Source organism: Carya illinoinensis, chromosome 13 (assembly GCF_018687715.1).
Source record: "Carya illinoinensis cultivar Pawnee chromosome 13, C.illinoinensisPawnee_v1, whole genome shotgun sequence".
NCBI classification, from domain to species: domain Eukaryota; kingdom Viridiplantae; phylum Streptophyta; class Magnoliopsida; order Fagales; family Juglandaceae; genus Carya; species Carya illinoinensis.
The window spans coordinates 28706276-28724834 of NC_056764.1; the positions used below are offsets into that span (position 1 = coordinate 28706276).

Below are 18559 nucleotides of genomic sequence, written 5' to 3' on the forward strand. Positions count from 1 at the left end.
GCCACGTAGCCTTATGGTTTTGGGGTTGGGGGTATTAGTGATTGCATTAAATGAAATCTCTAGCTTATTTTCAGTCTTAGTAGCTGGTTGGGTGTCCTCCCGATCTTGTGAATCAAAATAAATTTGTTCCACCTTATCCTCCATTCCTTCATCACTCTCTTGGAGTAAATAAATTTTAGGAGACTTGCAACATGAGAAGGATTCCATTTCTCATCACAATGGTAGAACAACCCTCTCTTTCTCTTCTTATCCATCTGTGCTGAAGAGATTTGTCTCCCTGGGTGAAACATCTTATGTCCATGCCATGGTGCTTTAGTATAATGAGACCCAAGGCTCGAATTAGAACTAGATTGGCCACTATTCTTATCCACCCAGCCTTTAATAGATTTCTTTGCACTAGCCAAGCACCCTTCTTGTATTTTGGCCAAGCTAAAGGCAGCACTCAAGCTAATCGGGTTCAACATCGAGATGGGAACTCAAATTTCATCCTTCAAGCAACTCAAAAAACAACTTTGCTTGTGTGTCTCTGAGAGAACCCTAAGTCTGTTTGGAAGTGCTTCGAATTGAGCCTTATAGGCAACCACAATAGTAAGTTGTTTCAACCTTGTAAGTGCTTTTCATTGGGTCATTATAGGTCGTTGGTCCAAATCGAACCTGTAAGGCCTTAGTAAATGTTTCCCAACTATTAAATTGACCTCTCTCTGTTGCATCTTGGTACCATATTAATGCTTCCCATTCCATGTAATATGATGCTATTAACAATCTTTTTATGCAGGTGGTGTTTAATGGTAATCAAAATAGTGAGAGGCTTTAAAGACCCAACTTGCTTGGTTGTCCCCCTCGAAATGAGGAAAATCCAGTCCCACCCCTCCTTTGGAAGTCCCTGCAAAAGTTCTAAAGCTCCATGTCCTGGTTAAAGTTGGGTTCCCTCTGAATTACTTGAGCTTGATTATTTACCAAGGTTTGAACCATGTCAGTAAGCTGGGCAATATCCTCTCTCATGGCTTGCATCCTTTCCTCTTGGGCATCCTGGCATTGAACAAGCTCCTGATACTCGGATCTGGTACCTTCTGCCATCAAGGACCGGTGTTGCTGATGCCAATTGTAATAGACTTGAAAATTTTGTATAAGAAATTACTAAGAACAGTGAATAACTCTAAAGGAAATTGTATTGATAGAATGGGTATAGTTTGAGGCACACCCATCCTCCAAGAAAATAGATTCTCACAAGCAATTTCAATGAAACCCCCATGCCTCCCCCTCTTCCCCCCACATACTCTGCAGAAAATAACTAACACAGCTAATTACTTCACTACACATGGAAAATGGTAACGACATTAGTAGGATAAAATACTAGAATACTAAAGACTTAGAGTAACAACTATCTTCTAGAACATAAGGTAAAAATGCCGCATTCTGCACCACCCTTTTGCTCTGATGTTCCTTCTTCAAGCCAAGTCCTACACGCAGGGTTTAAGTAAAAACTCTACCAGGCCGAACTATGATCAAGTCACTACACAGCCTTGGCCCAATGTCTTATGGGCTTCATAACACTTGGTTCGGCTTCAAGGATGGTGCCTTTGTTTTCAAATTAGTGCTTTGCGTATTGAAGAACAGAGGAGGAGGAATGGGGGAGAGGGATTAGGAAGAAGGGTCGCCTCTGCCACGTCATTTGGTATTCGGTAAAAGAATTCGCTAAAAAGGGATGATATCTCTATCATTTTTCTTTCCAGAACAGACAGTATCACATGATTCACGTCATTTAAAGCGCAGTCTCAATAGGACAGCCGAAGCCCACTTTAGCCTCAAAATGCTTGCATACAAGAGCGAGCCATCACCACAGAGACGGGGGTGAAGTGGATCAAGAAAGAATAGAAAAATCCGTTACGACGAAAGAGATTGATTCCATTTCTTGTTCAAATTGCATACTTATTATATAGGTACTGACATCTATCAGCAAATTACTCGAGCTTTTCCGTGCACTTAAATTGGGACTGCAAATAGAGTTGCCTCACCTGCCCCCATTCATGGCTTCCACTCATTTCCTCGTTGCTCCCCATGTCTTCCTCCCTTCTTACAATTCCTTTAGAAAGAGCCATCAATCTTCATTTGGGCCATATGGGTCCTCTTCTCTTCACTCAAATTCTCAGTTCCAAAGGGTTAAAGCCATGGTTTCTGATTCAAACACTGCCAGAAGACGACTAGAGGTTGCTCGTTGATTCTCTTCTTATCACGCTTTCAGTTCTAGTTTCTGTATTTTCTCTGCTTGTTGAATTTTTGAGGTTTTTAATTTGGAGTTGGTTGGTGGGAATAATTAGATAGTATATAGTCCTGAAGAAAGATTAAACAAGTTGGCGGATGAAGTGGACAGGGATGCTCCCCTGTCAAGGATGACTTTGTTCTCCCCTTGCAAGGTAATCACATTCTATTGCTTTTAGTTGACGTTTGTATCATTTTGGTTTCTCAATTATATGTTGAATTTGGTAGCCTATGTGGTACAGGTTAATGTTTTTCTTAGAATAACAAACAAGAGGGAAGATGGTTTTCATGATTTGGCATCGCTATTTCATGTAAGTTCAGTGCAGTTGGATTTTTTCTTATTAAGTGTCAAAGTTTATTCAAGTTAAAACTATTGGATGATTGAATGCTATCTCCAGATAATACAATGTTTATTTTACGTTCAAGTTTTCCTGCAAACTAATGTGTATGGGTTCACTTGAGTTTGTCACAGCTTTATCTTCTGGGTATTCCACAAAAGTCATATCTTGTTCCCTTTTCGCCCAGGTTATAAGTTTGGGGGATATAATTAAGTTCTCTTTGTCTCCATCAAAAAGTAAAGATCGTTTGTCAGCTAATGTGTCTGGGGTTCCCCTTGATGAAAGAAATTTGGTGAGGCATAAACCTACTGTTCTTCTTATAAGATTCTCTTCTTCTAAATCTTATGAATATTGGAAACCTTGTTTTGGCAGATTATAAAGGCGCTTAACCTTTACAGGAAGAAGACCGGCAGTGAAAACTTCTTTTGGGTGTGAAACGTTTTTGGTGATTTTATTTTTTTGGCTATGTTTCTGAATAATTTCCAAATATTACATACATGATACTAGTAAATGAAGTTGAATAATTTCAACTTTCCAATTCAAAAATTGTGGGCAGATTCATCTTGACAAAAGAGTGCCTACTGGGGCAGGACTTGGTGGTGGAAGTAGCAATGCTGCTACTGCATTGTGGGCAGCAAATCAGTTTAATGGTTCTCTTGCAACTGAGAAGGAACTCCAAGAATGGTCAAGTGAGATTGGTTCCGATGTTCCCTTCTTTTTCTCCCAGGGAGCAGCCTATTGTACTGGTCGAGGCGAGGTATGTCTTTGTTTTACAAAAATTCATTTTGCAGTTCAGAGATCAGTTATTTTTTATTTCTTATTCCTATAAAGTTCTGTTAGCACTTTTTGTGTTGAAGTCGATTGTAGATAGAGGACTGGCAGTATTACCATAACTTTAACCCATTTGATACCAGACAGTTACAAGTTCTTTCGATGCATGATGAATGCATGTCCTAATATCAAATAGTTATTAAAGGCAGATTTTGTCATTGTGAGAACCTTTCTTGAGACTTAATATTGTTCTTGTTGATCACACTATTCTACTCTTGCTATGTATGCATTGATCTTTAAGTACCAGTGATGGTCAGCTGATTTTGTCATGTACAGAAATGGAAAGTTGACTTTTATTTTTCCAACAAATGAGCCTGGATACCTTCAGTTATTGGTCTGGCATTTTCCACAACAATGTACCCTCTGATATCTATCCTTCCCCCCAATCACATGCACACCAACACATAGAAAAGAAACTGAAAGTTGTATATTTTAGTCCTGGAATTGCTTGGATATGAAGTTCATAGTCTGCTAGAGTTCCCACAAGAATTTTGCTCTGACTTTTCCAGGTTGTTAAGAATATACCACCACCAGTACCTTTGGACATTCCAATGGTTCTCATAAAACCCCAGCAGGCATGTTCTACAGCTGAAGTTTACAAGGTAGTGCACATTTGGAGATAATCATCAATTTTTTTTTTCTTTTTGGCGCTTGTTTTATACAGTTGATTTTTTCTGAGAAAAGCCTTGACTTTTCTTTTCTGAGAAAACCATGATTTTTCTCAGCGCCTTCGGTTGGATCAAACCAGGAAGGTTGATCCTTTAACATTGCTGGAGAAGATCTCAATGAATGGAATATCTCAGGATGTTTGCATAAATGACTTGGGTATGTTTGAGCTTCTGTTATTTTCTCTCCTTTTTTCCTTTGTTTTTGTTTTCCTTTATATTTTCTTTGTACTTTATTCAACTTTCCTTCTTTTCTCATTTGGGTAAGTTCAGGTTAGGCTTCTAATTTGGCTCGTTTAGGGACCATTTATTTGCGCTCATATCCTAGACATTTGGAATCGATCCCGGTAGTATAGGGTTGTTTTCTTTAGATATTCTTTGTTTTTTTTTTCTTTTTCTTTTTGTTTAATAAGTATTTTCTTCGCAGAACTTCCTGCATTTGAGGTTCTGCCATCTCTAAGAAGATTAAAACAGCGTGTATGTGCAGCTAGTCGTGGACAATATGATGCTGTTTTTATGTCTGGGAGGTTGGTACAAGTATTTAAATCTTCATTTCCACTTTGGAATTTAGCCCAAGTTCAAGAATATATGTATATGTATATGTATATGTATATTTATATATGTAGGTATTGTGTGTATCTGTGTTTGGCATAAATTTGTTCTGTTTGTACTTATATAAGATTGATATTCAGATAAATTAGATATATTGAGGCACTGAAGTCAAACTGCTCCTTTTATTTTATCCTGACACTGTCATTTGCTTGATTGTACAAAATCATGGAAAGCTTGTACAAACCTGAGATTATCTTGAATAGGTTGCCCCATCATCCATAGAGGAACAACTCTTTCAAGGCATAATCCTCATGCCATAAAATCAAGCCAAAAGCTCACCTACTCACCCCAACCACAAAACTAAAACAACCTGCGAACTCCTCCAAACTTGCCTGAAATTCTCCAGAGACTACATCTCTGGGTACCTCAAATCAATTCCTTCATCAAATGGCCCCAAACTTCCCAATATTTAGAAGCTAAATTTTCTCAAAAGGTGAATCTCCACCTCCTCTCTGAAATACCATAACCATTTTTCAAGTAAATCTTTTGTCAAAGTACTTAATTTTGTCTCCCCAAAAATACTCATTCTAGAAAGGAGAGTATTAAAATTGAACTCATCGACCATCCCACCCCATAGATTACTACACTGAAACTTCAGCAATCTGTTCAAAACGAGTGGAGATATAACTTTGGCACACCGGCAGACTGAATAAAGAATAATTTGGCACACTGGCAGACTGGAGAAAGTACCCTTTAAGAGTAAGCCTACCATCCTTTGACAAGTACAACTTATTCCACCCCATTAAAGGTCATCCATTTTCTCCATAATTGGATTCCACAACACACTTGTTTTATGAAGATGCCAAAGTCATACCAGCATATTGTGTAGGCAGAGAACACGCTTAACAACATAAAACACCCACTGGCACCAAAACATCTTCAATTTTTCCCACTAGAATATTCTCACTCTTTCCAAGTTCACTTTCAAGCTAGATATTAACTCAAAACAGATGCAGTGTAAAGGAGATGTTCTAGGTTAGCATCACTAAAATTTATTCCACTATCCTCAAAAAGTAGATGAGAGATAAAAGTTTGTCTAGATCCATCCCTAAACTGAAAAACCAGATTAAAAAGATTACCCTCAACTACTCTAGAAAGCGTTCACTGAGGGTTTGCATTACAAGAATAGACAATCATGGAGATAATGTATCCCCTTTCCTCCATCCCTTAGAGCTTTTGGAAAAAGAGGAAAAAGAAAAGAAACAGAGCCCTCACTTTATTGATGGGGACATTTTTATCCCTTGTTGATCAAGCAAGGTTGCACTGAGACTGAACACCAATGGAACACTCTCTTACCCCCACTGACCAGCTAGTGTGTTCTAGTATTAACCAAAAATGAAACTACACTGCCACAATGCGTGAAATAATACAACTACATCTTTCTTTGAAACCCATTTATATCCAATAAATAAATTGGGCATTCCCAAAGTACTTACTACTTTTGAGTCAACAATCCTAACACTCATTCTCAACAAGAACTGAATCCAAGATCTATCTCCCCTCCACAAAAGCATTCAGAGAATTGTGAAATAGATTTTCCCAACACTACCTCCAATATACTTGCAAAAATCTTCACCAGTAATTTATAAATGTGCACTACTAAAGTACTGTGCAACTAGGAATCTTGCTTCCCCAGGACAGTTAAGAGTTACTGTTGCCATTTACTGAGTCTCAAAGAGCACTTTTTGTCCTTGTTGGTGAATGGAAGCTTGAGCATTGCTAGGCAAATGGTTGTAATATTGCAACAAAGGGGAGGCATGTGGCAATTGATGGTGGAAATTATGTATGAGTATGGGGGTGGATGGTGCCCAATGTGGTTAATGGGAGATTTAGAGTGGGTGTATGGAAAAAAGTTTGTTGAGAATTGGGAGAATTCTCTAGGTCAGCTAGATATGAGTTGGGCAACGGGTCTAGAATTCATTTCTGGCATGATTTATGGTGTGGATATCAAACCTTAAAAGAATCTACCCAGAACTATTCTGAGTATCTTCTTGTAGGGAGGTGTTAGCCATTGGTGGCTTATATGTACTGAGTCAATAATGGCAGTCAACATTGGAGTGTAACCTTTACCTGACCAGTAACAGGATTGGGTAGTGGAAGTGGTATTTTTCACTGCTTGACTTCCTGTATTCATTCAGTGTGAAGAAAAACTGCGAGGATCAATCAGGTTGGATTCATTCAAAAAGGAAAAAAAGTTTGAGATTGGATTTTTGTGGCAGATATTGCATCCCACTGCTGAGCGTTCTTTTCCTTTAAAAAGCATTTGGTGGAATTAGTCCCCCCATCTAGGGTGGCTTTCTCTATATGGACGGTAGCCCATGTAACATCTTGACTATGGAAAACTTAAGGACGAGGCGTCTTCTGGGTCATAGATTGGTGTTCCATGTGCAAGAACAGTGGGAAAACTATCAACCATCAATTGCTTCATGGTAATGTAACTAGGGGTTTGTGGGCATTGGCTTTTCACCTCCTAGAGATTTAGTGGGTGATGCACCAAGGGTGGTGGAGTTATTGGCAGTTTGGGGAGGTAGGCGGGGAGGCAATTATGTATGGAAGATGGCTCCGATAAGCTTAACAGAGTGTATTTGGAATAAACACAATGCTTGCAATTTGGAAGACACTGAGGTTAGGTTTGGTAACTAAGTTCAAACACAAAATTCTCATATCATATCATCTCATCATTACAAGTTTTTCAAATTCTCACACAAAATATAATAAACAATTCAACTTTTTCAAATTCCAAAACAATAATAATATTAAAAAATAATATTTTAAACTTTCATCTAAAACTAAAAATTCTCATCTCACAACCTAACCAGAGAGAACACTACCAGGGCTAAAGATCTAAAGATCTTTACGCTCAAATCTTTGTAGGAATGGTTTCTAACCTATGTGTACTTCCAATGTAATTGGGTAGCACCCCTTAGCCCTTTTAATGAAATTCAGTATCATTACTCATATAAAAAAATAAAACACTTCTTAGGCACCAACATGATAAGGGAAGCATTTAGAGACTTCTCAAGCCTGTGGTTATCATGAAATTCTATAAATAAAGCCATAACATCTCCCAGCAGAACCGTCCAACATTGTTTGCAAAAGGCCATGGTGATCCCCCATCTATATTTGAGCTCTATCCCCTCTCTTTTCCCTGCATACTTTAGCATTACTTCCTTCTCAAAAAATCTTTCCAGTGATAATGTTTCTCTTCTCTATAGAAAGAGGTTATGATTCAGTTTTCCAGCAAACAGAACCAGGAAGCCCATAGAAACCATAATCATTCCTCCTATTCTGGTTTTTCCAAATGGCAAAGTGAGCTATTCACTGAATATATATATATATATATATATATAGATTTTTATAAGTAATAAACTTTATTGAAACGAATGAAACTAGGCGGAGCCCATGTACACAGGAAGTATACAACATGAGACACCTAATTACATTCTAGAAAGCTGAAAAGAAAACAAAAACTCATGAACACTCTCTCCCTTTAATACAATAGCAGAAAACCACTGAAAAAGACAAGACAGAAATTCCAGATATCTCCCGCTGCTCTTTCCCTGTTGTTAAAACATCTATCTTTCCTTTCTGTCCATACACACCACAATAAGCATAATGGTATCATCCTCCAAGCCGCATCCAATTGAGAGCTATTATGATTTATGTTCCAGCAGGCTAAAACCTCCACCACCCTCTTAGGCATAACCCAACTTAGCCCAACTCTACCAAGAATACCAATCCATAACTCCCTAGCCACCTCACAATGAAGAAAAAGATGATCAATTGATTCACCATCCCTTTTACACATGAAACACCATTCCATAATAATTATACCACACTTTCTCAAATTATCAATCGTCAAAATCTTCCCTAGTGCAGCAAGTAAAAAAATGCAACTTTAGACGGCACACAAACCTTCCAAATGCTCTTCCACGGGGGAAAAAAAAATGCTGTTGAGCAGACAACACCTTTATAAAATGACTTAACAGAAAATTTATTGCTCCCCGAGTGTTTCCACATCAACCGATCTCTCCCATTTGCATCCATCTTTACAGAATACAAAAAACCTGCAATCTCATCAAGTTCCCAATCCTGTGCATTTCTAGTGAAATTAACATTCCAATGTACAGCCCCATCAACACGACACAACATCTCTGAAAGTCAGTTATTTCAGTTAAATTGTATTCATAATCAGTTGTAGCATTGGATTATCTATTAAAAATTCTTAATTTATTTGCTATGTTTGTGCTTGCTCCTATGGATATGCACGCAATGAAAGAAGATAACCATCTCAATTATTTTAAGTCTTCCATATAACAGATGTTGACATGTAGTTTTTCATCTTCTTTACCATCATAAACACATTTTAATATTCTCAATGTACTTGATGCAGTGGAAGCACCATTGTTGGAATTGGTTCCCCAGATCCTCCCCAATTTATATATGATGATGAGGACTACCGTGATGTGTTTTTGTCAGGTAAGTCTCAGATAGTTATGCCGCGTAGCTTATCATTTATTTGTCTCATACATGTCTTTGAAGTCCTAAGCCAATTCCTAACATTAATGAAATTTGAAACAAGTAGAAATGTTCATTTCAAAATCCTTGGGAACGTACTAATTATAGGATTCCTCTTAGATGGTTGAGTTGGGCTGAATTATTTCTGCTGTTTTTGGCATGAAATGGGGTAAATTTTAGGATACAATGCGCTAAATCCCATGTGATTTGATGGCTATCTATTGAGAACCGAGGGGGTTTCTGTATTTTCTAGTTGCACCCTCGTGTTTCCCCACTGCTCTGATTTGGTCTTTCCATCCACTTTCCATTTAAATAGATCTTTAACTAAGATGTAAATGCTTTATTAACGTATACTGTCATGAAAGGTGACAAAAAGTTGAAAACATTTTATATTTTATATCATCTTGGTGTATTTTACTCTAGATTTTATTTAAAATCCAGTGAGATATGAGTTTGTTTATCCCAAGATCTCCATTATGTATGTGTTTCGAACCAAAATGGAAACTTCCAATTGGTGATGCACTGATCCAGATTATAACTATGGATGCGACCTATGTCTACCCATTATTTTTATTAATACCCTCACTTATGACGGAGGACTACTGTGGTTACATTTGGTGGCAACAAGATAATAATAAAAAAGAAAAGAAAAGAAAACAAGGTGACAAAAATCCGAACACTATCCAACTAAACTAAAAAACAAGAATAGCTGCAACAATGTACAAGCTCTTACATATGACAACTATAGACAGTGAACCAATTTCACCTCTCTTCTGCAGCATAGTGATGGAACCCTGTACAATCCACAGCCAACAACTCCCTAACCTCTCTTGGAACAGACTTGTAGGTAAAGCATTCACAAGAGACCCCTTTTGCTTTGTCCTTAGCCATCAAGAGACTTAGTTAGCCTCTCTGAAGGTATGAACCAAGTTAACATCAAGAGTGCGAACATCTGTAAGATTCTAGCCCAAAAATCCTTTACTGACCAAGGCACCCCAACACATCCTTTCATCCAACTTATCACCAGCTGCAATTCTGATTCCAAAGTGCAACATATCCCGACTATGATTAGTAAAAGCAAATTTTCTCTTCAACTATGATTAGTAAAAGTCATTCTTTGTGCGCACTCAAGTGAATATGCATTTATTATTCCCCATGGATATTTTCTACACATTTTGTTTGGAGTCATCAATTATTGTGGTTTTTCAATCCAATTTGCATGTGGTGATATTTTGCAAGACTTCCTTGTTAGAGTATTTCCACACCTCGGAAGAATAAAAATACAAAAGGTTTTTCTGCATAGACCTTTGGTGAAGTATCTTTCATTACTAAAAATTAACAGTATATACTACATATAAAAAAATATTTTTTATTCATCATAAATTAGTTCGTATTCACATTGCATGTTATATATTTCTGCATAGCAATATTTTGCCATAGACTTGGATCCCTGCCATTGCAATATTTTAAGAGGTCTTATTTTATTTCTCAAGGAAAGATGTGAAGGGGAAATTTTAATATATGTGCAATGTTCAATAACTTTGACAAACACCTTAAGGCTTAGATACTATATGCAATTTTCCAATGTTTTTTTGTGTTAAAATGATTTTATTCCTAACAAAATGAACCAATAGGCTACTGCTCTCCCTCCCTTTCAATTATCTATAAGTTTGCTTAAGATGATATCTTACCATTGAATTATTTTTAAATGCAGAGGCCAACTTTCTCATTCGCGAAGTAGATCAATGGTACAGAGAACCTGCTTCAACAAGTGCTAGTACATCAGCATCCAATTCCTCCGAGTCTAATGAGTAATCATCCCTATTAAGCTAAAATAGTTTTTATCATTTTAGGATGAAGAACTTTAATTTGTGTTTCCTACATCCTAATGTGATGCATACCAAAGATATGTACACATAGCAGCAGAAAATTCAAGTGACAATAAAAATAAGCACTTTCTGTTTAGGAGAGACCATACTTGGGAGGTGAAAAGATGCGAAACCCACTTTTTGATAATCGATTATTCCTTAGAAGTCAAGGAATTGCTTCACACAATTAACCCACGTCATTGGATTGTTGCCAAAGTGATGAGGAAACAGCATCTTGAAATTTTCATGCTTGACTCTCTTGTTGCACCCCTTCCTCCCAATTAGAAACTAGTGATGAACCCCTTATCCTTGGGTTTCCTCAAGTTGTGCTAGGGAGTGCCCATGCTATATCGAGAGACGAGAGAAACTCGTGGTGTTCAGTCTCTTCAATAGCATGAAGCTTTGCTCTTATATCTTTGATGTGGTGGAGAGCACAAAGATTGATATCACTTTTCAATAAGGGTGAAAGCACGAGTATTTTATGTTAAAAGTTCATCTCTAATCAGAGCCCCAACAGTACTAATATTAATGCATGATTTTAGAATAGGATGAAGTCTTGCACCATTCATATTCCGAGAGTGACTCGATTATTTTCTAAGAGAAGTATTACATTTATAAAAAAACAAAACTCACAAACTAACATAATTTGTTGTGTTATATCAAGTTGTCAAGCTCTTTAGACTAGAAAATAGATCTAAAGTCATATCTAGGAGCCAATGCATCAATTCTTAGTTTTATTTTTGTGAAGTCTCTTTTCAACTAAACATTTCTATAAGCTTAATATATGATCTGCTTTAAGTTTACGTAAATACTAATTGACAAGCAACTTTGAGATTAGTTTAGTTAAATTTGAGTTCAACTCGATTCATTTATTAAAGGAGTTATCGTGGATACAAACTTATTATCGATTATTAAATAATACAACTTGTGTAAAGTTTGTTCAAATCATATAAATTCAAATAATTTTATATTAATTATATTTTTTTATAGTTTTATCTCTCTATTTATAATAAGAATATTTTTAATATTTAAAGAGAATAGAGAATCATACTCTTACAAAGATATTAGCAAAAAATCAGAATTTTACTCTTACAAAGTTATAAAATTTCATATATATATATATACTAGGAAACGCAACGTCCTTCGGACGTTTGCCTGGTGGCGGGCATAAATTTGGCTGTTAATCAAAGAAAATGACGAAAATAAAAAATTGTATAAGCTTTCACACTATGTTGATAAAATAAATATTAATAAAAAGAAATATAAGAATTTTTGTTGGACCAAAAAATTATAAATGAATTTAAGTAAATCCTCAATTTTAGTATGATAAACATTTAGCAATTAGTTTATAATTAAGGGTCATCTCCACAAGTTTTGAACTTAGGTGAACACAATGAATAATCTCTCAAAAAAAATTTAAACAAAGCAAAAGATAAACCAATAAATCATCATTTGAAAAGTTAGAATAAATTTCAAAATCAGAAAGAAATAAACGCGACATATCATAAAACATAGCTCACAAGATTTAAAAACTTTGCCCCCTTGTCTATTTCTTGAATTCTTTAGGAACCAACCAAAGAAAGTTAAATTAAATATTTGTAAAAACAAAGTTAGACCATTGGAAAAGTAAAATACAAGTTAGAAAATAACCACACAAAATACATTGTGAGTAAACAATTCTAAACTTCTAAATCTCCAGAACAATGTAATATCAAAACCAGACGTAACTACAAATTTTTTTACATACAAGTTAGTATCCTATTTATGTATATAATTATAACAAAGTTCAAAAGTAAAGAAGTAAACTTAAAGTTTATATACAAAATAGTGTCTCATTTAAGTCTATAATTATACATATAGTGTCTCATTTGACAAGATAGTTATACATATAATTATACAAGATAGTGTCTCATTTAACAAAAAAAGATTTAGAGTATCTATAGTGTAGCTTAATTTATAGATTCAACAGAGAGAACATTGAGCTTGTTCTGTCGTAACTGTCCATATTGATTCATCTCTGCGCGCAAGTGTATAATCCATTCTTTTTCTAAAAGTGCACTTGCAATGTTTGCTAAATATGGTAGGTGTTCCTGTAATAATGAAAAAATATAGAACATAATGTAATAGGTTTTTTTTAATAAATTTATAAAGAGATTTTTTACCTTGCTTGTGTGCTCTAATAGATCAACTGCTGTCGAATTCATAATTTCTTCTGCCACCAATCCAAAGGCAACAACTGCTATGCATCCTGTGTCTTTTTCTATTTCCAAATATGCTCGAGAACTATAATTAATGAGAATATTATTATTGCATAATTTTTATAATTATTATTTTATATTTATAATGTAAAAAATGATAATTTAAACTGTTGAAATAAAATTTTTACCGTGGTTGTCCGATGCTCATATTTTTGCAATTGTAACACAAGAAGTTTTCATTATAATTATATCCAGTCGCTTTATTGCAGTTGACATAGGACATATAGTAGAACGGCTGATGCAAGTAGAGCAATAAAAATTTTGCTTTAATTGTAAATGTCGATTTCTGCATTAAAAATGAAAAAATAAATTTCTAGTATGAATGTAGCAATAAAGTGAATTTAAATAGAAAGAAATAATTTAGTTTTAAAAAAGAAAGCTATACCTTCATTGCCTCTATAAAATCTATAATTTCAGAAATTTCAGAAATTTTTGTTATCGTCTGCATGGCATTGCTTGAACTCGATCCTGTTGATGTATTGAAACCCTTGGCAATGATTTCTTCTAGTCATGCATCATTTTGGGTTGCCCTAAAAAATTATATTAATAATTAAAGTATATGTAATAAAAAAAAGTTACATTTATAATTAAAGCGATGTTCGTAATAAAAAAACAATAATATATGTTAAAATTATACAATATTATTTCATAATGAATAAAACAATAAATAATTTAGATTTTATAAAATTAATTATTGAAATAATTATTTTAAAAAGATAATTTACCATGTACATAACGAAACCGCAGCTGCTAAAAGATGATCGATGGTAAACATGTTCGTCGGTTGTGATGATAAAGATAGACCTGTATTATAAATATGTGTTAGCAAATATATAAATACATGATAAATAATCAACAAAAGTATTATTTTGAATGAAAGGTACCATTACAAAAACCAACTTTAATTCGCATTCCGAGAATTATTGGTTTTGTTGCAATGATGTTTGAAATTTGTTGACATTCGTCATCAACAAATCGAGCTCACATTGTTAAACTTAAAGGCTTCAGGCTATACAAATTAGAAATAGAGTTAAGTTTGTAATAATAATATTATTATAATATGTTAAATAAAAAATGCTATAAATGTAATTAGAGATATGCTTAAACCTCTCATCAATTAGTTGTATATCTTGAACTGTTGTCTTTCCATTAACAATGTTGACTTCTCTGGGTGGCATCATTTGGATTGCAATAGCTAAAATCTCTATTTCAACAAAATATTTTTTGTTAGTTCGTAATGAAACGAAAGTATATAAATACATATAATCATTATTTATATAATCATTACCTATTTCAGAATCAGTATCTTTATAAGCATCAAGCTCATTAAAAGGGATGATATTGTACTCCGGAGCCTTAGCATTGGTTCGTCATATTCAACATTTTCAATAATTGTCTTTGAATTGATGATCCATTAATATTCATGCGATTTGATTTGGTGTCTTAGATCTATTGCTTTTACATATGCATTGCCTATATAATAAGATTGAAAAACCTGCAATGTATCATCGCGCAGATCGATATATTTACTAAATATTACTGCTTGTAAACAATTTCCCTATAAAAAAGAAATTGAAGAATTAATCAATTGAATTTAAAGAAATAAATATTTATATATTAATAGTAAATACAATATAATAAATACAATAAGAAAATATGTTTGTAGATTGAAATGTATAAAATATAATAAATACAAAATGATTCATACCTGAGGATCTATCAATGTGAGGTTCTGATATTTTGTTATTGAGTTTCGTGGAATCCTTTTTGGAGATTTTTCTACAACGAGCATTTTTACTTTCCAGTTTTTGGTAGCTAGAGTAATCTCTTTGATTGATATATAAACGATTCGCATATTTGCTGTGTTTACAAATTAAAAGATAGAAGTATTACTATATATATTATAAACTGTCTAATATAATTAAAAAAATAATAGAATGTATAAATGATAACAATATTTGAAAAAATCAGCTGAGCAGACCAAAGAAAATATTAAATATGACTATTTATATAGCATTATAATGAGTTTGTTATTTTTAAAAAATCTTTATATACAATATTTTTCATAGTTATCAATTGTAGTTGGCCTTATAAGAATTTTTACTGAATTGGCAGTTTTCGCTCTTGATAATGTTACATATAATTGTCCATGAGAAAATACTGATTCAGGTAAATATATTCCGACAGAATTTAATATTTGTTCTTGTGATTTATTTATTGTCATTGCAAAACTTAATTTGATGGGAAATTGTGTTTGTTTAAATGGAAAACCATTATTTTCATTTATATCTGGTAAGAATGGAATTCTAGATATAAAAACTCTTTTCCTTTTGTGATGACCAACTGAAATTTTTGCATCAATAACATTACGATTAAAATTACAACAAATCAATCGTGTGTCATTGCATAAACCTTCTGAAAGATTTATATTTTTAAGTAACATGATGGGACAATTTTTTTTCGCAATAATTCATGTGGTGGCAATTCATTTGGCGTTAAAGTGTTTAAAAAATCTTCCATTACACCTTGTTCAGATTTATCAATAGTTTCATCGAAACTATAATATCGCATCATATCACCAGGAAATTTTTCAATGATTATGGCATTTATTTCATCAACTGAGTGATTTTTTGGTGTTAATATAGCTCTATTTGTCATTTCAATTAAATTGTTTAAATAATTTGATATGTCTTCAAAAATAGCTTCTAATAAACAATTTAAAGATTCAGCATCATTGTTATATTGAATAAGCATTTCTGTTGAAATTTTAATCATATCATTAACAGTAATTGGTTCATTACCATTACCAACTTCAATTAAATAATGACAAAAATCAGGATCCAATCTAGATCTCATATTTTCTGTTAATTTAATTTTGATTAAAGAAGACCATAAATGAGAACGGGCTAAGCTTGCATGAATTTGTTTTTCTTTTGTGCTTTTCCGAATTACAGGTAATACTTGACGAAAATCTCCACCAAAAACAATAACTTTTCCACCGAAAGGAACGTTTGTATCATTTATATCTTATAACATCTTATCCACTGCCTCTATAAAATATTTTCTAGACATAGGTGCTTCGTCCTATATAATTAATTTTGCAAGACGCAATAATTTAGCAAGATTTCCTTGTTTGCTAACATTGCATGTACTATTTTTTTTTTATTTAATGGAATTTTAAAGCATGAATGTGTTGTTCGGCCTCTAGGTAAAATTGATGCAACAACACCAGATGATGCAATTGCAAGTGCTATCATATGTTTTGATCTAATTTCAGCAAGAAGTATTTTGTATAGAAATGTTTTTCTAATGCCAGCAGGACCATCAATGAAAAATGCAGCAGGTTTGTTGAGAAGTAAAGTTTCGAGAATTAATTCATATGCGTGTTTTTGTTCAGAAGTTAAATTATTTGATGCAAGCAGATCTTCTTGTGGAATTGTAACAGTTAATTCATCATCAATTTCTTGATGTCTAAATTCTTCATCGTCAGAGAATATATCAATTGGAGCAAGATGATGCATATTTATATTCTTTCTCATTGATTCAAGCGTAAAAGAGATGTTTTGTAGTATCATTTTTTTAATATTTTCTGCTGTTATATTTGTTAAATAAAAATCTGCAGACATTTCTTTTCAAATCGTTTCCAAAGTTCTTTTGGATTTGTAGCATTACAATATACTAAAATTGTTGTAAAACGACGTCTTAAACTATTTGGCATTTGGTATAAACAAACTTCTTCTAAACATTCTTCTAAACTATTATCTTTGTTCAACTGACCATGTAAATTAGCTGCTTCACGAAATGTGAGCACAACAATACCATTAACTGTTTTTAAATCTTCAAATGATTTTGCCCCTCTAATGTGGTTCAATAATATTCGCAAGTAATATCTTTCACTTTCAATTGGATTTGCACTAACAATTCGGCCTATAACATTTCCTTTTCTTCTTGGAGTCCAAATTTTATATTGTTGATTCCAAACAAATTTTTCAGGAAATTCTCTGTACAATAAATTGCGTGCATTCTGATCAATTTGATTTGTTAAAAAGAATTTAGTTAATATTGATTTTGTTGACAAATCTGAATTTAAAATGTTGTTTAAGTTTTCATGTGCATGAAAAGCTACTAGATGTTGATTTTCAAGGTGCAGATGTAAACTATAAACTGATGGATACATTTAGTTAAGTGCAAAACCATATATTCTCCATGTAGATTCAGGTGGTGTAATCTATCTACCTGATTGAAATTGTTCAATTTCATCAATTTGTTGGTTATTTTCGTCGTTGATTAAATTAAAAGCGATACGATCATGTCCTTTGTAAATATATTTATATAAATATTTGACACCTTTAATTGTAGAACAAATTTCAACATTTGTATGACAATTAAATTTTGAAAGAAGATGTGAATTATACGGTACAACCCAACGATTATCTAAATTTTGTCCTCTAACTTTCCCAATTGTTCCGTCATTAGAACGTTTGTATAATGGAAAACAATCAATTCCAACAGTTATATTAGATGTAAATTTTTTGGGATATTGATTTTTGCAAATTCTATTTTTTTTCATACATATATTAGTTGGATTTAATATTCCGTAAGAACCATGCATCATATGTTTAACAACAGTTTTATATAAGTGTACATTTTTTGTTTTATCAAGTATTTCTACTGAAACAATTTCATCGAAAGATTCAGGTGCATAAATTCGCCAATCTTTTTGTAGTATTATTAAGAAATGAACATGTGGTAAGCCTCTTTTCTGATGTTCGATTGTGTAAACATATGCTGCAACTTTACCAAAATTTCTCGTTTAAATAATTCATTTTTTAAATCTTCTAATTTTGCTTTAAATATTCGTGCAATTAAATCAGGACAATTTTGAATTTCTTCGTGTGGTTTCAATTCATCTAAAATTTCTTTCCAACTTGGATTACATGTCATAGTTAAGAAAATATCAGGTTTGCCAAAACGTTGAACTAATATCATTGCTTCCATATATCTCTTGCGCATATCTCTTGAACCTCCAATAAAAGATGAAGGTAAGATAATTTGTCTTCCAATTTTGAAGGCATTAATTTCTCCAATTGAAATACTATCAACAATATCTTGACATATATCTGATCTAATTTCTTGTTGTTTTGAACAAAAATAATTTAATCTTGATGTTTCAATTTTAGTATACATGTCAACAACAAATTGTTGTAATA

At 33.4% G+C, this 18559-nt stretch overlaps 1 protein-coding gene across 1 annotated transcript; it reads left to right on the forward strand.

Moving 5' to 3' along the window:
* The first annotated feature begins 1583 nt into the window (after positions 1-1583).
* On the forward strand, positions 1584-11278 carry LOC122292865 (4-diphosphocytidyl-2-C-methyl-D-erythritol kinase, chloroplastic). Its single transcript, XM_043101407.1, has 11 exons — positions 1584-2207; positions 2319-2414; positions 2502-2570; positions 2785-2889; positions 2970-3026; positions 3154-3354; positions 3938-4030; positions 4154-4253; positions 4521-4620; positions 9099-9184; positions 10938-11278. Exons 1-11 carry the CDS (start codon positions 2028-2030, stop codon positions 11036-11038), a joined length of 1188 nt encoding a protein of 395 aa, XP_042957341.1. The 5' UTR covers positions 1584-2027; the 3' UTR covers positions 11039-11278.
* The last annotated feature ends 7281 nt before the right edge of the window (positions 11279-18559 follow it).

Bases quoted from the DNA above. Each gene is read 5' to 3' on its own strand.
- LOC122292865 (XM_043101407.1), top strand. From the start codon at position 2,028: ATGGCTTCCACTCATTTCCTCGTTGCTCCCCATGTCTTCCTCCCTTCT. The intron at 2,208-2,318 runs GTTGCTCGTTGA...GGGAATAATTAG, and splicing joins CTGCCAGAAGACGACTAGAG to ATAGTATATAGTCCTGAAGA. The intron at 2,571-2,784 runs GTAAGTTCAGTG...CTTTTCGCCCAG, and splicing joins ATTTGGCATCGCTATTTCAT to GTTATAAGTTTGGGGGATAT.